The sequence below is a fragment of the Arvicanthis niloticus genome, chromosome 12 (assembly GCF_011762505.2).
Source record: "Arvicanthis niloticus isolate mArvNil1 chromosome 12, mArvNil1.pat.X, whole genome shotgun sequence".
NCBI lineage: Eukaryota > Metazoa > Chordata > Mammalia > Rodentia > Muridae > Arvicanthis > Arvicanthis niloticus.
The window spans coordinates 7,232,035-7,258,044 of NC_047669.1; the positions used below are offsets into that span (position 1 = coordinate 7,232,035).

General features: G+C 37.5%; 1 protein-coding gene across 1 annotated transcript in view; it reads left to right on the plus strand.

Annotated features, from left to right (window-relative positions):
* Window positions 1–26,010, plus strand: part of LOC117717993 (uncharacterized) — a 148,712-nt gene that overhangs the window by 66,514 nt on the left and 56,188 nt on the right. Inside the window, exons 19-24 of the mRNA XM_076911165.1 lie at window positions 496–836; window positions 2,785–2,878; window positions 7,530–7,870; window positions 9,892–9,985; window positions 23,285–23,625; window positions 25,521–25,614. Coding sequence (XP_076767280.1) covers window positions 496–836; window positions 2,785–2,878; window positions 7,530–7,870; window positions 9,892–9,985; window positions 23,285–23,625; window positions 25,521–25,614 — 1,305 coding nt within the window. The remainder of the gene's footprint in view (window positions 1–495; window positions 837–2,784; window positions 2,879–7,529; window positions 7,871–9,891; window positions 9,986–23,284; window positions 23,626–25,520; window positions 25,615–26,010) is intronic.

Consider the following 26,010-nt stretch of genomic DNA (forward strand, 5'->3'; position numbering starts at 1 on the left):
TTTTTTTTGAATTTGGGTCACTGGGTTTGAAAGACTTACTGTGAATTTGGACTGCACCATTCTTGGGCTGGGCCCAGGGATATTGCAGTCTTGACTGTCTGTAGTGTTAGCATGCATGCATTCATTGTTCCTGTCTGTGGATGGACTATGGCTAGCTACCATAGGTTCCTGCTCCTTTGGCTTTTCTGTGATAATGGACTGTAACTTGGAGTATTTAGCTAAACAAACCATTTCTACTTTTAAAAAAAGGAAAAATAGGAAAACCAATGAGTGAATTGAAAAGATTAATGTAGAAAACTTTGTCTATTAAAACACAACAGTTACTTGGGCTGGAGAGATGGCTCAGCAGTTTAGAGGTCTTGCTGCACATTTGATGGCCCTGGTATGAATCCCCAGCACCCATACACAGACATACATACTGACAAGACACTCTTTCCCTGAAGAGAAATAAAAAAAATTAAAGTCACTTATTCTCAATATTAATTTTCATTAAAGGACATTGAAGAAGCTGATAAGCAGAAAGTCATCAGGTTGCAATCAGCAGAAAAGCTGAATGACCGTTGGGTGCATGCATCAGAAGACCAGAATCAAAGGGTGGTTCGTGCTTCTGAAAATGGAAATCACAGTGCAATTCATGTATCACAAAATCTGAATCGCAGTTTGGCGTGCACATCAGCAAATGAGAGTCAAACTGAGGTGCCTAAAAACCTGATGAACAGTGTGGTGCATGAAGCACAAAAGCCGAATCGCAGTGCTGCAGCCCGAGTTCTTCAAAAACAGCATGGAAAAACTAAAGAGCAACCTGTTCCTGTTGAGGAGAATCGACAAGAGGATGGGTAAGGCCACCGTGATATTTAACAGTAGATGTTACTCCCTAGTGATGATCATAGGAACGATGACCATGCTGGATACTTCTTAAGCATGGCACCATCAGACGTCCATGATCATAAGATGCTGATAATCAATCTTATGTTATGTTTTCCAATATTGTGGATATGGTTTTTGTTTTTTTTTGTAAAAGACAACCACAGTTGGCAAACTCATGTGACAACTTACATTCTAGAAGCTGGTGTAAAAGGGAGTTTTGATTGGAAATTAGAATAGCAAACAATGTTTTGACAGTGTCTTGACAATATAGCACAAAGTTATTGAGTGTGGGTTGTTTAAGCATAAAAGTTTTGCTTCTCTGCACTAACCTTTTCCTTGACCTGTATTATTTCTCAGTACTTGTAGAGTGTGTCAAGGTAGCTATCCATCAAATGACATCTACTGAAGAATATTTAGAAAGTACACACGCGCGTGCGCACAAACACAGACACACACACACACACTACACACATGCACACACATACAATATCCACAGACTCACATAAACACACACACCCACATATAAAAATGACAGCAGTCTCAAGAATAAAACTATTGGATGTAGAAAATTAAGTAGAGTGGTTTTGCACTTAGTTCATGGATCCAATAATTGATGCAGTTTTCTCACATTAGGGGAAGTGAATGATTGTTGACAGTACGTTATTTTATAGCTACTATTGTCTGCTGATAAATAAGTATAAGTTCAATCTCACCCATTTCTTTACAATATGTGGTTTATCATCAAGAAAATATTTAATGAGATTTATCAAAATCCTTACAATTATGAAATATAGAACACTGTACTCTCCACTTCTATTTACTCTTTTCACACAGTATAGTGAAAAGATCCCTTTAGTTTGTATAACGAACAAATAAATAGTTTAACATGGATATCAAAACATAGTTTCAGTAGATAGAGAGGCCATTAGCCAATTAAATAGAGTTTATACAGATTCATCAGTAATTTTTGGTATGGACCAAAGATTTTCATTCAATATCTGATTCTGTTTGTTGTTAATGTTAGAAGAAGATTGTTAATATCAGAGTTTCTTTAAAGCATAGATTTGGAAATCCATACTTTGTTGTTTGATGAAAATGAACCCCATAACCAGTTTTTCATGTCAACATGTTGTATTCATTTTCTTTAAAACGCAACATTAAATGAAAGTGAACTTTAAAACATTTTTTTCTTCAGTTTTCTGACTGCCTTACGCAGTTCCTTTTGTTAATTTAATCTTTGTTTTATGGTAAACTTAACATATGAGGATTGCCTTAAGGTTTTAGTCAGCCTGAATTCATACTAGGACAGGTTCAGGCAGCAATACATAGAAAACCCAAATCCATCTTGACACTTAACACACACTTATACACACACAGAGAGAGAGAGAGAAAGAGAGACAGACAGACACATACACACACAAACACAAGCACAATGCACTTACACATGCACTCACACACACAAAGAGAGAGGTGTGTGGGAGGGAGATTGAGAGAGATATCTCTCTGGTCATCGTGCCTATCCCCATTTCAAATGTGAAAACCATGAGATAATCATAGGGAAAAATCAGCAGGACTTTGCTTCTCTGTCAGAATTTTCACTATATTGAACACAATAAAAGATTGTAGTGTTTGTTAATTCATATGGACCTGAAAATCTAGGACCTATATGGAAATGCTGAATGCAGGTTGTAATTTTCATGTTTTATAGCCCTGGGACTTCACCCAGAAGTTAACATAGCCAATTATTCTTTACATTTTGTACATTTTATCTTGGCAAAATTTTCAACTCCAGCTGGAAAAGTGATGGTTACCAATCCATTCATTTGAATAATTTTAGAAAAGTATCTGCACATTTCAGGAACTCTGTTTTGTAAATGGTGATCTTTGAGTATAATTATTTTAAAATGTGGTTTTTAGAATGAAACGTGGCAACCGGAAGACAAAAGTTGAATTGGAATATTCATTAGAAGATCCAGAAGAGCTTCAGAAGGCCATAGAGGAAATACTTTTGGTAAGTCAGGTGTATTCAGAACACTGCTTTCCTTTGTTAAGCAGTGTTGAGGCACCAAGAGAAACATCCCATGAGCAATAGCAGGCATATTCACTCTGCAGAAATACATACAAGCAAAACTCCAATGCATAGAAATGAAACGATGAATGAATTTAACAATTTAAAAATTAGACTTAGCTAATCATCTGTGTGTTGTCATGTGACTGCTCTAGTGAATATGGAACAGAGAGAACAACTTGCGGGACTTGGTTCTCTCCTCATACTTTGTGTGTTCCAGGAAATGTACTCCAGTTACCAGGCTTGGTGTCAACTACCTGGATCCATGAAACTATCTAGTCTCTCTGAAACACACACACACACACTCACACACATGCATACTCACACAAACGCACACACATACATATGTACTTACATACACACATACATATATACATACATATGTATTCTGCTAAAATGCTCGTAACACTAAAACTCTAATAATTTAAAGTTGATGTCATCTCTTACTTGTGAATCTAACACATGGATAAAATTTTAAAGCATATACTTCCATTCTTGACATCCAACATATCTTTGAAATACCTTCCCAAATTCATGTCTTCTCTTTCATCTCCCCATTCCTCTTATTCCTCCTTTTTTCTCTATGTTCTTGTTCATTTTTAATTTTTCTACCAAGTGTGATTACTGCTGGTCATATATTTTTGGATGTGGAGCCATCTCCTGAATGGTGATCAACCTCCAGAATCTCAACCTCCTCCACCCAAAACCTTCACCCATCGTCACCAGCCATCAACTACGAATATCTCCTCAGAAAAGGATGGAGCCTCATGAGCCATTCCTCTGCACATTCTGTCATTCGGACTGCTCTCTGTATGTTGTGTGTAGGTAACCATAGCTGCAATGAGTTCTTGAAAGTTGGTTTCTGTTTTGTTCTATTGAAAGTGCCCTTTGCCTTACAGAAGAAGCTTTGCAATTTTATGAGGTGCCATTTGTCTAGTGTTGATCTTAGAGCATAAGCCATTGATCTGTTCAGAAAATTCTCCCCTGTGTGCACATGGTCCAGGCTCTTTCCTACTTCCTCCTCTATTAGTTTCAGTGTATCTGGTTTTATGTGGAGGCTCTTGATCCACTTGGACTTGAGGTTTGTAGAAGAGATAAGAATGGATCAATGCGCATTCTTCTACATGAGGACCTCCAGTTGAGCCAGCACCATTTGTTGAAAATGCTGTCTTTTTCCACTGGATGGTTTCCGAACCAGTTTCCGGTTTTGTTGATTGTTTGTATAGTTCTTTTTACTTGGTTGATTTCAGTCCTGAGTTTGAATATTTCCTGCCTTTGAGTATTCCTGTGTGTATTTTGCTTCTTTTTGTTCTAGTGTTTTCAGGTGTGATATGAACCTGCCAGTGTATTTTATCTCCAGTTTCCTTTTAAAGGCATTTTAGAGCAATGAATTTTCCCCTTAGCCCTGCTTTCATTGTGTCCCATAAGTTTTGGTATGATGTGCTTTCATTTCATGGGTTGGTAGAGAAACAACTTTATTGAAGCAGGGGTAGCTGAGAAGGGATAGGGTGTTTCTGGGAAGAAAACAAGGAAGGTGAACAACATGTGAAATGTAAATAAAGAGAATACCTAATAAAAATGAAAAATAAAGAATTGTTTTCTATGTGTGGAAAGTATAATACAGCCTATATAAATTTATATATATTAATATATATATTTTACATAAACACACTTATGAACTAATGTGAGTTTGGCAAATTAACAATATATAACCTTATTGTAGAAATCAGTTTTCTTTTTGTACACCAGCAAAAAAATTAAATTACAAAACTTCCATTTGCAGTAGCATCAAATACAGTATTTTTTTCAGAAAAATGTTAAGTTAATTCTAACATTGAAAAATGCAAAAGTTAAATTACTTATTGAAAAAGAAACAAAATTAGGTTACATATAATGTCTTATCTTCACATTTACTGTTTAAAATCTAATCAGGAAGAGACTCTGATAATGGCTTGTAGACGATGGGATAAAATTGAGAGCCCAGAAAATTAACCCTGATTTTTGGTCAGTTGGCATTTAGAGAAGGATCAAAGAAATTTGGCAAAGCTGAATAAGGTGCAAAGACCATAATTATATATTGAACTTATATATTGTTCATATATATACACATATGTATATATGTATATATATATGAATATATATAAATATATACTTATATATTGTAACTCTTTACCTCATGCCATCCATAAAAATTAGCTCATGGATGTAAATTTAAGAGCTACAATGGTGAAACTTGAAGTTGTGAGACAAGAACATCTTTATGATTTTGTGTCAGAAAGAGTCCCTAGATATGCCACTGAAACCTTGATTTTGAAAATGAAGACCCTAGTTGTGATTGAACTGGCAAGTTATGCTCACTGGTGTGATAGTGACATAAATGGCATGGATTTAATACTCACTCTAAAAGATGGAATCCATTAATGATATTGTAAACTAGGCCAAAACTTTCTGACTGCCATGGTCATCGATATAAGGGAGACCTAGTACTATTTTTCAAAATGATCATTGTACTAAATTGTCCCATACGTTCCCATCTTTATACCCATAGATTAGTGTATCTCTCAACCCTCATTGAAGGAATTTCCTTTTGCAGATGGTGATTAATACAGAGAACAGTAGCTAGCTGTTGAGTGTATTACCATCAATACCACTCATTTTCCTCCCAAGACTTTTTGATTATTGATTAGAGGATAAAAGGAGTGTACGCAGTAGATAGTGGACATCTGCAATAGAACTTTATTTATTAAACATGGTAGGAGAAGTGCATACATGAGCTCACCGAGGCTATGACTTCATGCACAATACCTGTGTAAGATGAAGCCAGTAAAAACCCAGTCAAAAAGCCCAATCCATGTCTGAGAATCCATTTGGTAATTAATGGCTGCTGAACAAGTTTTGTAAGTTTTCTTCAAATACACTGCCACTGCAATGCTACCCATGTCCAGTACATGGTGCTACACTCTTGCGTACATGAACAGCACTAATTAAACTCCTGGGTTTTGAAACAGACACACACGCAAGACTACCTACAAACAGGAATGCATACACACACACAAACTCACACACACAGAAATGGTGACAGGGAGAATCTTGAAGTTGGATGGAATAGGAGCAACTGGAAGTAAGAAAATGGAGTGTGAGTTTGATAAAAACACATTATATGCATAAATGAAATTTTCAATAAAATGGTGCCTATGGAAAGAATAAATTAATAACTTGAGCTTCCACAAACTAAGAACTTGTGAGCTTCATGATAGAAATGAAATGATAAAACACAGATAACAATCCAGACACATGATTTTGAATAGGTTTGCAAGTCATGTTTTCATAATTTTTATTAACATATCATGAATGGCTCATAAAATATATAGAAATATTCCATAGTATGATAAAGAATCCCATTTGAAACTTTCAATATTTTGAATATATGTTTTCCTGAAGAAATAGAAATTGCCAAAATACAGGAAAAGATATTTACCATGATTAAACTTAGAGCAAAGTAAACTTAATCCAGTAGATTCCATTTCATTCTCCTGTAGTAGTTATAACTCTGTTTTTTAAAGGCAAATGTAAGGATTCTTGAAGATGTGGAGAAATAGAACCACCCCATACAACTGGAGTGGATGTAATATTAAATATTACATTTCAAATATGTTGTAAATTTCTAAACAATTAAAATGAATGATAACCAAGGGCCCAAAGTTCCACTTCTCAGTGCATTTCAAGGTGAAATAAAAACATGTATCACACATTATGGATGTTCATGACAATATTATTCATAATAGCCAAAAGATGGAGACTGCCTTAATGCACATTAGTTGACAAATGGATGTAAAAATCTAATGCAGTATACAAATTCCACTTAGCAGCTAAAATATATGGAAGCAATTTGGATTATGTGAAAGAATGTTTCATAATGTATTCTGTCTATTGTCGAATAACTCTGGATGTACTCAAAGTTATTGGAAGTAAGGATAAGTGCATTTTTATGGGTAGTTTTGATTGTCTTCTTGACACAATGTAGAATCAGTTTGGAAATGTGTCTTCAATGAGAGAATTCCTAGATTAAGTTGGCCTGAAGTCATTCCTGTGAGGGATTTTTTTTTGAATTTGGGTCACTGGGTTTGAAAGACTTACTGTGAATTTGGACTGCACCATTCTTGGGCTGGGCCCAGGGATATTGCAGTCTTGACTGACTGTAGTGTTAGCATGCATGCATTCATTGTTCCTGTCTGTGGATGGACTATGGCTAGCTACCATAGGTTCCTGCTCCTTTGGCTTTCCTGTGATAATGGACTGTAACTTGGAGTATTTAGCTAAACAAACCATTTCTACTTTTTAAAAAAAGGAAAAACAGGAAAACTAATGAGTGCATTGAAAAGATTAATGTAGGAAACTTTGTCTATTAAAACACAACAGTTACTTGGGCTGGAGAGATGGCTCAGCAGTTTAGAGGTCTTGCTGCACGTTTGATGACCCTGGTATGAATCCCCAGCACCCATACACAGACATACATACTGACAAGACACTCTTTCCCTGAAGAGAAATAAAAAAAATTAAAGTCACCTATTCTCAATATTCATTTTCATTAAAGGACATTGAAGAAGCTGATAAGCAGAAAGTCATCAGGTTGCAATCAGCAGAAAAGCTGAATGACCGTTGGGTGCATGCATCAGAAGACCAGAATCAAAGGGTGGTTCGTGCTTCTGAAAATGGAAATCACAGTGCAATTCATGTATCACAAAACCTGAATCGCAGTTTGGCGTGCACATCAGCAAATGAGAGTCAAACTGAGGTGCCTAAAAACCTGATGAACAGTGTGGTGCATGAAGCACAAAAGCGGAATCGCAGTGCTGCAGCCCGAGTTCTTCAAAAACAGCATGGAAAAACTAAAGAGCAACCTGTTCCTGTTGAGGAGAATCGACAAGAGGATGGGTAAGGCCACCGTGATATTTAACAGTAGATGTTACTCCCTAGTGATGATCATAGGAACAATGACCATGCTGGATACTTCTTAAGCATGGCACCATCAGACTTCCATGATCATAAGATGCTGATAATCAATCTTATGTTATGTTTTCCAATATTGTGGATATGGTTTTTGTTTTTTTTTGTAAAAGACAACCACAGTTGGCAAACTCATGTGACAACTTACATTCTAGAAGCTGGAGTAAAAGGGAGTTTTGATTGGAAATTAGAATAGCAAACAATGTTTTGACAGTGTCTTGACAATATAGCACAAAGTTATTGAGTGTGGGTTGTTTAAGCATAAAAGTTTTGCTTCTCTGCACTAACCTTTTCCTTGACCTGTATTATTTCTCAGTACTTGTAGAGTGTGTCAAGGTAGCTATCCATCAAATGACATCTACTGAAGAATATTTAGAAAGTACACACGCGCGTGCGCACAAACACAGACACACACACACACACACTACACACATGCACACACATACAATATCCACAGACTCACATAAAACACACACACCCACATATAAAAATGACAGCAGTCTCAAGAATAAAACTATTGGATGTAGAAAATTAAGTAGAGTGGTTTTGCACTTAGTTCATGGATCCAATAATTGATGCAGTTTTCTCACATTAGGGGAAGTGAATGATTGTTGACAGTACGTTATTTTATAGCTACTATTGTCTGCTGATAAATAAGTATAAGTTCAATCTCACCCATTTCTTTACAATATGTGGTTTATCATCAAGAAAATATTTAATGAGATTTATCAAAATCCTTACAATTATGAAATATAGAACACTGAACTCTCCACTTCTATTTACTCTTTTCACACAGTATAGTGAAAAGATCCCTTTAGTTTGTATAACGAACAAATAAATAGTTTAACATGGATATCAAAACATAGTTTCAGTAGATAGAGAGGCCATTAGCCAATTAAATAGAGTTTATACAGATTCATCAGTAATTTTTGGTATGGACCAAAGATTTTCATTCAATATCTGATTCTGTTTGTTGTTAATGTTAGAAGAAGATTGTTAATATCAGAGTTTCTTTAAAGCATAGATTTGGAAATCCATACTTTGTTGTTTGATTAAAATGAACCCCATAACCAGTTTTTCATGTCAACATGTTGTATTCATTTTCTTTAAAACGCAACATTAAATGAAAGTGAACTTTAAAACATTTTTTTCTTCAGTTTTCTGACTGCCTTACGCAGTTTCTTTTGTTAATTTAATCTTTGTTTTATGGTAAACTTAACATATGAGGATTGCCTTAAGGTTTTAGTCAGCCTGAATTCATACTAGGACAGGTTTAGGCAGCAATACATAGAAAACCCAAATCCATCTTGACACTTAACACACACACACACACACACACACACACACACGCACACGCACACGCACACGCACACGCACACACACACACACACACACACAGAGAGAGACAGACAGTCAGACAGACAGACAGACAGACAGACACATGCACACACAAACACAAGCACAATGCACTCACACATGCACTCACACACACAAAGAGAGAGGTGTGTGGGAGGGAGATTGAGAGAGATATCTCTCTGGTCATCGTGCCTATCCCCATTTCAAATGTGAAAACCATGAGATAACCATAGAGAAAAATTAGCAGGACTTTGCTTCTCTGTCAGACTTTTCACTATATTGAACACAATAAAAGATTGTAGTGTTTGTTAATTCATATGGACCTGAAAATCTAGGACCTATATGGAAATGCTGAATGCAGGTTGTAATTTTCATGTTTTATAGCCCTGGGACTTCACCCAGAAGTTAACATAGCCAATTATTCTTTACATTTTGTACATTTTATCTTGGCAAAATTTTCAACTCCAGCTGGAAAAGTGATGGTTACCAATCCATTCATTTGAATAATTTTAGAAAAGTATCTGCACATTTCAGGAACTCTGTTTTGTAAAAGGTGATTTTTGAGTATAATTATTTTAAAATGTGGTTTTTAGACTGAAACGTGGCAACCAGAAGACAAAAGTTGAATCGGAATATTCATTAGAAGATCCAGAAGAGCTTCAGAAGGCCATAGAGGAAATACTTTTGGTAAGTCAGGTGTATTCAGAACACTGCTTTCCTTTGTTAAGCAGTGTTGAGGCACCAAGAGAAACATCCCATGAGCAATAGCAGGCATATTCACTCTGCAGAAATACATACAAGCAAAACTCCAATGCATAGAAATGAAACGATGAATGAATTTAACAATTTAAAAATTAGACTTAGCTAATCATCTGTGTGTTGTCATGTGACTGCTCTAGTGAATATGGAACAGAGAGAACAACTTGCGGGACTTGGTTCTCTCCTCATACTTTGTGTGTTCCAGGAAATGTACTCCAGTTACCAGGCTTGGTGTCAACTACCTGGACCCATGAAACTATCTAGTCTCTCTGAAACACACACACACACACACACACACACACACACACACACACACACACACACACACACATACTCGCACAAATGCACACACATACATATGTACTTACATACACACATACATATATACATACATATGTATTCTGCTAAAATGCTGGTAACACTAAAACTCTAATAACTTTAAAGTTGATGTCATCTCTTACTTGTGAATCTAACACATGGATAAATTTTTAAAGCGTATACTCCCGTTTTTGACATCCAACATATCTTTGAAATCTCTTCCCAAATTCATGTCTTCTCTTTCATCTCCCCATTCCTCTTATTCTTCCTTTTTTCTTTATGTTCTTGTTCATTTTTAATTTTTCTACCAAGTGTGATTACTGCTGGTCATATATTTTTGGATGTGGAGCCATCTCCTGAATGGTGATCAACCTCCAGAATCTCAACCTCCTCCACCCAAAAACTTCACCCATTGTCACCAGCCATCAACTACCAATATCTCCTCAGAAAAGGATGGAGCCTCATGAGCCATTCCTCTGTACATTCTGTCATTCAGACTGCTCTCTGTATGTTGTGTGTAGGTAACCGTAGCTGCAATGAGTTCTTGAAAGTTGGTTTCTGTTTTGTTCTATTGAAAGTGCCCTTTGCCTTACAGAAGAAGCTTTGCAATTTTATGAGGTGCCATTTGTCTAGTGTTGATCTTAGAGCATAAGCCATTGATCTGTTCAGAAAATTCTCTCCTGTGTGCACATGGTCCAGGCTCTTTCCTACTTCCTCCTCTATTAGTTTCAGTGTATCTGGTTTTATGTGGAGGCTCTTGATCCACTTGGACTTGAGGTTTGTAGAAGAGATAAGAATGGATCAATGCGCATTCTTCTACATGAGGACCTCCAGTTGAGCCAGCACCATTTGTTGAAAATGCTGTCTTTTTCCACTGGATGGTTTCCGAACCAGTTTCTGGTTTTGTTGATTGTTTGTATAGTTCTTTTTACTTGATTGATTTCAGTCCTGAGTTTGAATATTATCTGCCTTTGAGTATTCCTGTGTGTATTTTTTTCTTTTTGTTCTAGTGTTTTCAGGTGTGATGTGAACCTGCCAGTGTATTTTATCTCCAGTTTCCTTTTAAAGGCATTTTAGAGCAATGAATTTTCCCCTTAGCCCTGCTTTCATTGTGTCCCATAAGTTTTGGTATGATGTGCTTTCATTTCATGGGTTGGTAGGGAAACAACTTTATTGAAGCAGGGGTAGCTGAGAAGGGATAGGGTGTTTCTGGGAAGAAAACAAGGAAGGTGAACAACATGTGAAATGTAAATAAAGAGAATACCTAATAAAAATGAAAAATAAAGAATTGTTTTCTATGTGTGGAAAGTATAATACGGCCTATAGAAATTTACATATATTAATATATATATATTTTTTTTACATAAACACACTTATGAACTAATAGTAAGTTTGGCAAATTAACAATATATAACCTTATTGTAGAAATCAGTTTTCTTTTTGTACACCAGCAAAAAATTAAATTACAAAACATCCATTTGCAATGGCATCAAATACAGTATTTTTTCAGAAAAATGTTAATTCTAACATTGAAAAATGCAAAAGTTAAATTACTTTTTTTTTCTACTTTTGTTTTTATTTTTAAATTGTTCATATTAAATTGTTCATCTACAGTAGTGAATTAAAATATTTTTTTTATTAGATCTTTCATTTACACTTCAGATACCATCCCGTTTCCCCATTCCCCCCCCTTAGAAAACCCCTATCCCATTCCCCCTTTTCCTTTTTGCATTTATACATTTTTTAAAGAAATGTTAATCATAGGCTTTATAAGTTTGGTATTGTTCAATCAGAGGTGTAACCCACTACCCAACCTAGATATATCAACTATCTTTGACTGGTGGAGATACATAAACATCTGCTTCCCTGTTTCCCCCCTCTATCTCTCTTTCATCACCTAGCTTCTCCTCTCCTTCTTCTTCTCCTCTTCTTACTCCTTTTCTTCCTCTCAGTACTCCTCCCACCTTAGCTCCTCCTACACATCACCCTTCCTGTTAAAAGGAAACTTTTCTCTCAAAATACAATTAGAGCATACTTATGCCTATTTGTACCAGTGAGGTACAAGATAGTCCTAATACCCAGTCCATCCTTTTGTTGACTAACCAGCACCTCTGTCATCTATCCTAATTAAAACACTTAGTTCTGAACCTGGCTTTTTCCTTGGCTTTAGGATGAATGTCAGCTGATGACCATACACTCAGATCTTTTCTCTCAAAGTAAATAGCTATAAGTTTTCAACCCCATCAGAAATCCAGAATGACTGAGTTGACTATAATTGTGGGAAGCACCAAGCATAGCTTCTAAAACTTAGCCAATTTATAGAGACCTCTGAACACCTGGACACTCGCTCTACTTCGAAACGTTGGAGCATCTGTTCTTCTGCCTTCTGGCCCAGGATCATCTGACAGACCTTAGTGCTGCAGAATTATTAAGGGCTGATTACTCTGTCTAGGTAGATATAATCAGTCGACTATTCTGCAAGTGTGTCCTTTTCTGGACAGTAATTTGTCTGTAGAAGGAAAGTGGCAATTCTTGCCTAGTGGCTGTCTCACCACAACTGGAGTAACTCCAAGGATGCTCAATTTCTTCTTAGAGTTTAACATAGGAAGCTGTCGGGAGCAGACAGGTCTCTAATGAAAATGAACATTAATACTGAAATGTTTGTCATGTCAATTCTAAGGATTTCTGATGTTTTGAAAACCAGCTATCCATGTAAGGTAATCTGGAGTGTTGCCTGTTAACTCCACTCAGCTATTTCTAAATAAAACATAGAGAACACCCTTATAATAAACTCCAAGTCATGAATTTGCTATAGTCCCTTAACTCACAGGCTGACCATCTCAAATCAGTTAAAAAAGTTAAAGAAGGACTGGGTCTAAGCTTTGTATTCCTAAGTGTGTTATACTGGTACAATGCCTATGAGAGTAACAATATTCATCTCACTCTTATATCACTAAAAAGCTCATGCCACTGAAAACCTTAAAATTTGTAAACAAAGTAAATTGGTGCCATTTAAGAATTTATATCTTCATCTTGATATTAATTATACAGATTTCTACTTATAGGTTATGGCTATGCAATAAACCCTAGCTAATCCTCTCTATTCCGACAAAACCACTACTTTTTCCTAGGGAGACAGCCCAACATTTACCACCTTAGTCCCCATGCCCAGGGAATAGGGGCGCTGACTCATCATTAGCTTCTTCAAGCTGATTATGGGCGTTGAGATATTAGAAGAGGGGTGGGGGGGAGTGCAAGTTGACAATCCTCTGATGCTGTGTCTTCGCTGCCTCCAGATAGAATTCACGGACCTCAGAGGTTTGAGCAGGTCTGCCCAGCTTGCTTGTTGAGTAGATACACCAAGGTTGATCATTCTGCAATATACAATTCTCAAAACAAATTTTAGTATCAAGATAGGTTTTTTTTTTTTTTTTAAAGAGGGCTGACATTTTATTAAGAATGTTGGTTCTAACCGCTTTTCTATTTTTCCCCTTTTATTGGATATAATATTTACATTTCAAATTTTATCCCCTTACCATATTTCCCCCACCACCCAGGAACCCCTTATCCCATCCTCCCTCCTCCTGCCTCTATGAAGGTGTTTACCCACCTACCCCCAGCCTCCCTCCCTACCCTCAGATTCCCCCCCTCAGTGCTCAGCCTTCAGGGTACCAATGATCTTGTCTCCCACCTATGCCCAACAGGGCCATCCTCCCCTACATATACAGCTGGGGTCATGTGTCTCTCCCTATGTGCTCCTGGGCTGGTGGTTTAGACCCTGGGGAGCTCTGGCTGGTTGGTATTCTTGCTCTCCTCACAGGGCCACCAGCCCTTATGGTTCACGGTTCCTTCAATTTACTCTCTGACTCCTCCATTGGGAACTTTGATCATATTAATGGATAGCTGTGGGTACCTGTCTCTGGGTATGTCCGACTCTGAGAGACCTCTAAGGAGACAGCCTTATCAGGCTGCTGTCAGCTTTCCCATCCTGACATCCCTATCAGTGTCTATTTTTGATGACTGCCTATGGAATGAATACCCAGACACAATGGTCTCCCTACAACCCCCCCTTCAGATTCTGACCCACACTTTGTCTCTATATTTGCTCCCTTGGTTATTTAGTTACTCCTTCTAAGAAAGACCTAGGCATCCTCACTTGTTCTTTCTTCTTCATGAGCTTCATGTCGTCTGGTAGTTGAATCTTTGTTGTTTCAAACTTTTGGGCTAATCTCCGCTTATCAGTGAGTAAATACCATGTGTGTTCTTTTGTGATTGGGTTACCTCACTCAGGATGATATTTTCTAGATCCATCCATTTACCTAAGAATTTCTCGAATTCATTATTTTTAATAGCTGAGTAATATTCCATTGTATAAATGTACCACATTTTTTGTATCCATTCCTCTGTTGAAGGGCATCTGGGTTCTTTCCAGCTTCTGGCTATTATAAATAGGGCTGCTATGAACATAGTGGAGCATATGTCTTTGTTATTTGTTGAGGCATTTTCTGGGTATATACCCAGGAGTGGTATAGCTGGGTCCTCAGGTAGTGCTATGTCCAATTTTCTGAGGAACCGCCAGACTGACTTCCAAAGTGGTTGTACCAGCTTGCAACCCCACCAACAATGCAGGAGTGATCCTCTTTCTTCACATCCTCGCCAACATCTACTATCACCTGAGTTTTTGATCTTAGCCATTCTGACTGGTGTGAGGTGGTATCTCAGTGTTGTTTTGATTTGCATTTCCCTGATGACTAAGGATGTTGAGCATTTCTTAAGGTGCTTCTCGGCCATTCGAGTTTCATCAGTTGAGAATTCTTTGTTTAGCTCTGTACCCCATTTTTTAATGGGGTTATTTTGTTGTTTGGCATCTAATTTCTTGAGTTCTTTGTAAATATTAGATATTAGCCCCCTATCAGATGTAGGATTGGTAATGATCTTTTCCAAATCTGTTGGTTGCCGTTTTGTCTTGTTGACAGTGTCCTTTGCCTTACAGAAGCTTTGCAATTTGATGAGGTCCCATTTGTCGATTCTTGATCTTAGAGCATAAGCCATTGGTGTTCTGTTCAGGAACTTTTCCCCTGTGCCTAGGTATTCGAGGGTCTTCCCCAACTTCTCTTCTAATATTTTCAGTGTACCTGGCTTTATGTGAAGGTCCTTTATCCACTTGGAGTTGAGCTTTGTGCAAGGGGATAAGAATGGATTAATTTGGATTCTTCTACATGTTGACCTCCAGTTGAGCCAGCACCACTTGTTGAAAATGCTGTCCTTTTTCCACTGGATGAATTTAGCTCCCTTGTCAAATATCAAGTGACCATAGGTATGCGGGTTCATTTCTGGGTCTTCAATTCTGTTCCATTGATCGTCCTTTCTGTCTCTGTACCAATACCAAGCAGTTTTTATCACTACTGCTCTGTAGTACAGTTTGAGGTCCGGAATGGTGATTCCCCCAGAGGTTCTTTTATTGTTGAGAATAGTTCTCGCTATCCTAGGTTTTTTGTTATTCCAAATGAATTTGTAAATTGCTCTTTCTATCTCTATGAAGAATTGATTTGGAATTTTGATGGGTATTGCATTGAATCTATAGATTGCTTTTGGCAGGATAGCCATTTTTACTAAGTTAATCCTGCCAATCCAGGAGCATGGGAGATCTTTCCATCTTCTGAGATGTTCTTCAATTTCTTTCTTGAGAGACTTGAAGTTCTTGTCATACAGATCTTTCACTTGCTTTGTTAGATTCACTCCAAGATAATTTATTTTATTTGTGGCTATTGTGAAGGGTGTCATTTCCCTGATTTCTTTCTCTGCCTGTTTATCCTTTGAGTAGAGGAAGGCTACTGATTTGTTTGAGTTGATTTTATATCCAGCCACATTGCTAAAGTTGTTTATCAGGTTTAGGAGTTCTCTGGTGGAAGTTTTAGGTTCACTTAAGTATACTATCATATCATCTGCAAATAGTGAAATTTTGACTTCTTCCTTTCCTATCTGTATACCTTTGACTTCCTTTTGTTGTCTAATTGCTCTGGCTAAGACTTCCAGTACTATATTGAATAGGTAAGGTGAGAGTGGGCAGCCTTGCCTAGTCCCTGATCTTAGTGGGATTGCTTCAAGTTTCTCTCCATTTAGTTTGATGTTGGCTACTGGCTTGCTGTATATTGCTTTTACTATCTTTAGATATGGGCCTTGAATTCCTGATCTTTCCAAGACTTTTAACATGAAGGGATGTTGAATTTTGTCAAATGCTTTCTCAGCATCTAGTGATATGACCATGTGGTTTTTCTCTTTGAGTTTATTTATGTAGTGGATTACATTGATGGATTTCCGAATATTGAACCATCCCTGCATTCCTGGGATAAAGCCTACTTGATCTTGATGGATAATTGTTTTGATGTGTTGTTGGATTCCGTTTGCGAGAATTTTATTGAGTATTTTTGCATCAATATTCATAAGAGAGATTGGTCTGTAGTTCTCTTTCTTTGTTGGGTCTTTCTGTGGTTTAGGTATGAGTGTAATGGTAGCTTCATAGAATGAATTGGGTAGTGTTCCTTCTGTTTCTATTCGATGGAATAACTTGAAGAGGATTGGTATTAGGTCTTCCTTGAAGGTCTGAAAGAATTCTGCACTGAAACCATCTGGCCCCGGACATTTTTTGGTGGGAAGATTTTTAATGACTGTGTCTATTTCTTTAGGCGTTATGGGACTGTTTAGGTGGTTTATCTGCTCCTCGTTTAACTTTGGTACCTGGTATCTATCTAGAAAATTGTCCATTTCCTCCAGATTTTCCAATTTTGTTGAGTATAGGCCTTTGTAGTAGGATCTTATAATTTTTTAAATTTCCTCTCTTTCTGTTGTTATGTCTCCCTTTTCAGTTCTGATTTTATTAATTTGAATGCTGTCTCTGCGCCCTTTGGTTAATCTGGCTAAGGGTTTGTCTATCTTGTTGATTTTCTCAAAGAACCAGCTCCTGGTTTTGTTGATATTTTGTATAGTTCTTTTTGTTTCTACTTGGTTGACTTCAGGCCTGAGTTTGATTACTTCCTGCCGTCTACTCCTCTTGGGTATACTAGCTTCTTTTTGTTCTAATGCTTTCAGGTTTGCTGTCAAGTTGTTGATGTATGCTCTTTCCACTTTCTTTTTGTGAGCACTTAGAGCTATGATTTTTCCGCTTAGTACTGCTTTCAATGAGTCCCACATGTTTTGATATGATGTGACCTCATTTTCATTTAAATCTAAAAAGTCTTTAATTTCTTTCTTAATTTCTTCCTTGACCAAGTTATCATTGAGTAGAGCATTGTTCAGTTGCCAAGTGTATGTCGGTTTTCTGATGTTTTTGTCCATGTCAAAGACAAGACTTAATCCATGGTGGTCTGATAAGGTGCTGGGGATTATTTCAATCTTTTTGTATCTGTTGAGGCCTGTTTTGTGACCAATTATATGGTCTATTTTCGAGAAGGTACCATGAGGTGCTGAGAAGAAGGTGTATTCTTTTGTTTTAGGATGAAATGTTCTATAGATGTCAGTTAAGTCCAATTGGTTCATAACTTCTGTTAGTTTCATTGTGTCTCGATTTAGTTTCTGTTTCCATGATCTGTCCATAGCTGAGAGTGGGGTGTTGAAATCTCCCACTATTATTGTGTAGGGTGCAATGTATGCTTTAAGTTTTAGTAATGTGTCTTTTATGTATGTGGGTGCCCTTACATTTGGGGCATAGATGTTGAGAATTGCAAGTTCCTCTTGGTACATTTTTCCTTTCATGAATATGAAGTGTCCTTCTTTATCTTTTTTGATTACTTCTGGTTGAAAACTGATTTTATTTGATATTAGAATCGCTACTCCAGCTTGTTTCTTGGGACCATTTGCTTGGTAGATTGTTTTCCAACCTTTTACTCTGAGGTAGTGTCTGTCCTTTCCACAGAGGTGCGTTTCCTGAATGCAGCAAAATGTTGGGTCCTGTTTACGTATCCAGTCTGATAGTCTATGTCTTTTTACTGGAGAATTGAGTCCATTGATATTAAGAGATATTAAGGAAAAATGAGTGTTGTTTCCTGTTATTTTTGTTATTGGCAATGGAGATATGTTTGTGTAGCTACCTTCTTTTACGGTTTTTGGAGGATTACTTTCCTGCTTTTTCCAGGTTGTAGTTTCCCTCCTTGTGATGGAGTTTTCCACCAATTATCCGTTGAAGTGCTGGGTTTGTGTTGAGATACTGTGTAAATTTGGATTTGTCATGGAATATTTTGGTTTCTCCATCAATAATGATTGAGAGTTTTGCTGGGTATAGTAGTCTGGGCTGACATTTATGTTCTTTTAGGGTCTGTATGATATCAGTCCAGGATCTTCTGGCTTTTATGGTCTCTGGTGAAAAGTCTGGTGTAATTCTTATAGGTCTGCCTTTATATGTTACTTTGCCTTTTTCCCTTACTGCTTTTAGTATTTTTTCTTTGTTTTGTACATTTGATGTTTTGACTATTATGTGGCGGGAAGTATTTCTTTTCTGGTCTAAACTATTTGGAGTTCTGTAGGCTTCTTGTATATTTATGGACATCTCTTTCTTTAGGTGAGGGAAGTTTTCCTCTATAATTTTGTTGAGAATATTTACTGGTCCTTTAAGTTGGGAGTCTTCCCCCTCATCTATTCCTATTATCCTTAGGTTTGGCCTTCTCATTGTGTCTTGGATTTCTTGTATATTTTGGGTTAGTAGCTTTTTATATTTTGCATTTTCTTTGACAGTTGTGTCAATGTTTTCCATGGTATCTTCTGCACATGAGATTCTCTCTTCCATCTCTTGTATTCTGTTGGTAATACTTGTATCTATGACTCCTGATCGTTTTTTTAAGTTTTCTATCTCCAGGGTGTTCTCCCTTTGTAATTTCTTTATTGTTTCTACTTCCCTTTTTAGATCCTGCATGGTTTTGTTTAATTCCTTCTCCCGTTTGGTTGCATTTTCTTGTAATTCCTTAAGGGATTTTTGTGTTTCCTCTCTAAGGGTTTCTATCTGTTCTTTGAGAGTGTTATTTATGTCTTTCTTAAAGTCCTCTATCATCATCATGAGAAGTGATTTTAATTCTGAATCCTGCCTTTCTGGTGTGATGGGGTGTTCAGGGCTTGCTATGATGGGGGAACTGGGTTCTGATGATGCCATGTAACTTTGGTTTCTGTTGCTTACGTTCTTGCGCCTGCCTTTTGCCATCTGGTTAATTCTAGTGTTACCTGTACTTCTGTCTCTGATTGAAGCCTGTCTTTCCAGTTGTCTCGCTTTTGTTTGGTCTTCTAGGAGTCCAGATGTCTTTGTGATTATTTTCCAGCTGCCCTAATTACAGTGGTATCTCTAGGATGCCTCAGGATATGGTGCCTCCAAGGTAGCAGTCCAGCTAGATGTCTGCTGTTCTGGGTGCAGTGTCTCCTCTTGGATATCTCAGGGTATGTTGTCTGACACTCTGAGTTCAGTTGTTCCTCTGTGGCTCTGGGTTGAGCGGACCTTCCAGTATGTTTCAGGTGGAATCCGGGGTCCACACAACTGCAGACCTGGTAGAGGTCTGGTCTGGGGCTCAGACCCTGCAGGCCTCAGGCCGGAGGGGGGGCGAGCAGCAGAAGGAGCGTGCTAGCACCGGCTATGGGTTCTATGGATCCCCCAGAATGTGTCTGGGGGACTCCTGGGTGCACTCACCCACAGGCCTCAGACTGCAGGAGGGGCGAGCGGCAGAAGGGGCCTGCTAGCACTGGCTATGGGTTCTATGGATCCCCCAGAATGTGTCTGGGGGGCTCCTAGGTGCACTCACTCTCAGGCCTCAGACTGCAGGAGGGGCGAGCAGCGGAAGGGGCGTGCTAGCGCTGGCTATGGGTTCTATGGATCCCCCAGAATGTGTCTGGGGGGCTCCTGGGTGCACTTACCAGCAGGCCTCAGACTGCAGGAGGGGCGAGCGGCGGAAGGGGCGTGCTAGCGCTGGCTATGGGTCTATGGATCCCCCAGAATGTGTCTGGGGGGCTCCTGGGTGCACTTACCCGCAGGCCTCAGACTGCAGGAGGGGCGAGTGGCAGAAGGGGCGTGCTAGCGCTGGCTATGGGTCTATGGATCCCCCAGAATGTGTCTGGGGGGCTCCTGGGTGCACTTACCCGCAGGCCTCAGACTGCAGGAGGGGCGAGCGGCGGAAGGGGCGTCAAGTTAAATTACTTATTGAAAAAGAAACAAAATTAGGTTACATATAATATCTTATCTTCACATTTACTGCTTAAAATCTAATCAGGAAGAGACTCTGATAATGGCTTGTAGACGATGGGATAAAATTGAGAGCCCAGAAAATTAACCCTGATTTTTGGACAGTTGGCATTTAGAGAAGGATCAAAGAAATTTGGCAAAGCTGAATAAGGTGCAAAGAACATAATTATATATTGAACTTATATATTGTTCATATATATATACATATATATATATATATATATATATATATATATATGAATATATATATATACTTATATATTGTAACTCTTTACCTCATGCCATCCATAAAAATTAGCTCATGGATGTAAATTTAAGAGCTACAATGGTGAAACTTGAAGTTGTGAGACAAGAACATCTTTATGATTTTGTGTCAGAAAGAGTCCCTAGATATGCCACTGAAACCTTGATTTTGAAAATGAAGACCCTAGTTGTGATTGAACTGGCAAGTTATGCTCACTGGTGTGATAGTGACATAAATGGCATGGATTTAATACTCACTCTAAAAGATGGAATCCGTTAATAATATTGTAAACTAGGCCAAAACTTTCTGACTGCCATGGTCATCGATATAAGGGAGACCTAGTACTATTTTTCAAAATGATCATTGTACTAAATTGTCCCGTATGTTCCCATCTTTATACCCATAGATTAGTGTATCTCTCAACCCTCATTGAAGGAATTTCCTTTTGCAGATGGTGATTAATACAGAGAACAGTAGCTAGCTGTTGAGTGTATTACCATCAATACCACTCGTTTTCCTCCCAAGATTTTTTGATTATTGATTAGAGGATAAAAGGAGTGTACGCAGTAGATAGTGGACATCTGCAATAGAACTTTATTTATTAAACATGGAAGGAGAAGTGTGTACGTGAGCTCACAGAGGCTATGACTTCATGCACAATACCTGTGTACGATGAAGCCAGTAAAAACCCAGTCAAAAAGCCCAATCCATGTCTGAGAATCCATTTGGTAATTAATGGCTGCTGAACAAGTTTTGTAAGTTTTCTTCAAATACACTGCCACTGCAATGCTACCCATGTCCAGTACATGGTGCTATACTCTTGCGTACACGAACAGCACTAATTAAACTCCTGGGTTTTGAAACAGACACACACGCAAGACTACCTACAAACAGGAATGCATACACACACACAAACTCACACACACAGAAATGGTGACAGGGAGAATCTTGAAGTTGGATGGAATAGGAGCAACTGGAAGTAAGAAAATGGAGTGTGAGTTTGATAAAAACACATTATATGCATAAATGAAATTTTCAATAAAATGGTGCCTATGGAAAGAATAAATTAATAATTTAAGCTTCCACAAACTAAGAACTTGTGAGCTTCATGATAGAAATGAAATGATAAAACACAGATAACAATCCAGACACATGATTTTGAATAGGTTTGCAAGTCATGTTTTCATAATTTTTATTAACATATCATGAATGGCTCATAAAATATATAGAAATATTCCATAGTATGATAAAGAATCCCATTTGAAACTTTCAATATTTTGAATATATGTTTTCCTGAAGAAATAGAAATTGCCAAAAAACCAGGAAAAGATATTTACCATGATTAAACTTAGAGCAAAGTAAACTTAATCCAGTAGATTCCATTTCATTCTCCTGTAGTAGTTATAACTCTGTTTTTTAAAGGCAAATGTAAGGATTCTTGAAGATGTGGAGAAATAGAACCACCCCATACAACTGGAGTGGATGTAATATTGAATATTACATTTCAAATATGTTGTAAATTTCTAAACAATTAAAATGAATGATAACCAAGGGCCCAAAGTTCCACTTCTCAGTGCATTTCAAGGTGAAATAAAAACATGTATCACACATTATGGATGTTCATGACAATATTATTCATAATAGCCAAAAGATGGAGACTGCCTTAATGCACATTAGTTGACAAATGGATGTAAAAATCTAATGCACTCTACAAATTCCACTTAGCAGCTAAAATATATGGAAGCAATTTGCATTATGAGAAAGAATGTTTCATAATGTATTCTGTCTATTGTCGAGTAACTCTGGATGTACTCAAAGTTATTGGAAGTAAGGATAAGTGCATTTTTATGGGTAGTTTTGATTGTCTTCTTGACACAATGTAGAATCAGTTTGGAAATGTTTCTTCAATGAGAGAATTCCTAGATTAAGTTGGCCTGAAGTCATTCCTGTGAGGGATTTTTTTTGAATTTGGGCCACTGGGTTTGAAAGACTTACTGTGAATTTGGACTGCACCATTCTTGGGCTGGGCCCAGGGATATTGCAGTCTTGACTGACTGTAGTGTTAGCATGCATGCATTCATTGTTACTGTCTGTGGATGGACTATGGCTAGCTACCATAGGTTCCTGCTCCTTTGGCTTTCCTGTGATAATGGACTGTAACTTGGAGTATTTAGCTAAACAAACCATTTCTACTTTTAAAAAAAAGGAAAAACAGGAAAACTAATGAGTGCATTGAAAAGATTAATGTAGGAAACTTTGTCTATTAAAACACAACAGTTACTTGGGCTGGAGAGATGGCTCAGCAGTTTAGAGGTCTTGCTGCACGTTTGATGGCCCTGGTATGAATCCCCAGCACCCATACACAGACATACATACTGACAAGACACTCTTTCCCTGAAGAGAAATAAAAAAAATTAAAGTCACTTATTCTCAATATTAATTTTCATTAAAGGACATTGAAGAAGCTGATAAGCAGAAAGTCATCAGGTTGCAATCAGCAGAAAAGCTGAATGACCGTTGGGTGCATGCATCAGAAGACCAGAATCAAAGGGTGGTTCGTGCTTCCGAAAATGGAAATCACAGTGCAATTCATGTATCACAAAACCTGAATCGCAGTTTGTCGTGCATATCAGCAAATGAGAGTCAAACTGAGGTGCCTAAAAACCTGATGAACAGTGTGGTGCATGAAGCACAAAAGACGAATCACAGTGCTGCAGCCCTAGTTCTTCAAAAACAGCATGGAAAAACTAAAGAGCAACCTGTTCCTGTTGAGGAGAATCGACAAGAGGATGGGTAAGGCCACCGTGATATTTAACAGTAGATGTTACTCCCTAGTGGTGCTCATAGGAACGATGACCATGCTGGATACTTCTTAAGCATGGCACCGTCAGACTTCCGTGATCATAAGATGCTGATAATCAATCAGATGTTATGTTTTCCAATTCTGTGTACATGTTTTTTTTAAAAAGACAACCACAGTTGACAAACTCATGTGACAACTAATATTCTAGAAGCTGGTGTAAAAGGGAGTTTTGATTGGAAATTAGAATCGTAAACAGCATTTTGACAGTGTCTTGATGATATAGCACAAAGTTATTGAGTGTGGGTTGTTTAAGCATAAAAGTTTTGCTTCTCTGCACTAATCTTTTCCTTGACCTGTATTATTTCTCAGTACTTGTAGAGTGTGTCAAGACAGCTATCCATCAAATGACATCTACTGAATTATATTTAGAAAGTACACGTGCACACACACAAAAACACTGCACACACTACACACATGCACACACATACAATATCCACACACTCACATAAAACCCACACAATCATGTATAAATGTGATAGTAGTCTCAAGAATAAAACTATTTGTTGTAGAAAATTACATAGAGTGGTTTTGCACTTAGTTCATGGATCCAATAATTGATGCAGTTTTCTCACATTAGGAGAAGTGAATGATGGTTGACAGTATGTTATTTTATAGCTACTATTGTCTGCTGATAAATAAGTATAAGTTCAATGTCACTCATTTCTTTACCATATGTGATTTATCATCAAGAAAACATTTAATAAAATATATCAAAATCCTTATAATTATGAAATATCGAACACTGAACTCTCCGCTTCTATTTATTCTTTTCACACAGTATAGTAAAAAGATCCATTTATTCGGTATGAAGAACAAATAAATATATTAATTGGGATATCAAAACATAGTTTCAGTAGATAAAGAGGCCATTATCCAATTAAAATTGTTTATACTGATTCATCAGTAATTTTTGATATGGGCCAAAGATTTTCATTCAATATCTGATTCTGTTTGTTGTTAATGTTAGAAGAAGATTGTTAATATCAGAGTTTCTTTAAAGCATAGATTTGGAAATCCATACTTTGTTGTTTGATTAAAATGAACCCCATAACCAGTTTTTCATGTCAACATGTTGTATTCATTTTCTTTAAAACGCAACATTAAATGAAAGTGAACTATAAAACATTTTTTTTCTTCAGTTTTCTGACTGCCTTATGCAGTTTCTTTTGTTAATTTAATCTTTGTTTTATGGTAAACTTGAGATATGAGGATTGCCTTAAGGTTTTGGTCAGCCTGAATACATACTAGGACAGGCTCAGGCAGCAATACATAGAAAACCCAAATCCATCTTGACACTTAACACACACAGACAGACACAGGCACACACAAACACAAGCACAATGCACTCAAACATGCACTCTCACACACAAAGAGACAGGTGTGTGGGAGGGAGATTGAGATAAATATCTCTCTGGTCATCGTGCCTATCCCCATTTCAAATGTGAAAACCATGAGATAACCATAGGGAAAAATCAGCAGGACTTTGCTTCTCTGTCAGACTTTTCACTATATTGAACACAATAAAAGATTGTAGTGTTTGTTAATTCATATGGACCTGAAAATCTAGGACCTATATGGAAATGCTGAATGCAGGTTGTAATTTTCATGTTTTATAGCCCTGGGACTTCACCCAGAAGTTAACATAGCCAATTATTCTTTACATTTTGTACATTTTATCTTGGCAAAATTTTCAACTCCAGCTGGAAAAGTGATGGTTACCAATCCATTCATTTGGATAATTTTAGAAAAGTATCTGCACATTTCAGGAACTCTGTTTTGTAAAAGGTGACCTTTGAGTATAATTATTTTAAAATGTGGTTTTTAGACTGAAACGTCTCAACCAGAAGACAAAAGTTGAATCAGAATATTCATTAGAAGATTCAGAAGATCCTTGGGAGATCATGGATGATATACCTTTGGTAAGTCAGGTGTATTCAGAACACTGCTTTCCTTTGTCAAGCAGTGTTGTATAGGAATACCTGAGGCACCATGAGAAACCTCCCATGAGCAATAGCAGGCATATTCACTCTGCAGAAATACGTACAAGCAAAACTCCAATGCATAGAAATGAAACGATGAATGAATTTACCAATTTAAAAATTAGATTTAGCTAATCATCTTTGTGTTGTCATGTGACTGCTCTAGTGAATATGGAATAGAGAGAACAACTTGTGGAACTTGGTTCTCTCCTCATATTTTGTGTGTTCCAGGAAATGTACTCCAGTTACCAGGCTTGGTGTCAACTACCCTGACCCATGAAACTATCTGGTCTGTCTGAAATACACACACACACACACACACACACACACACACAC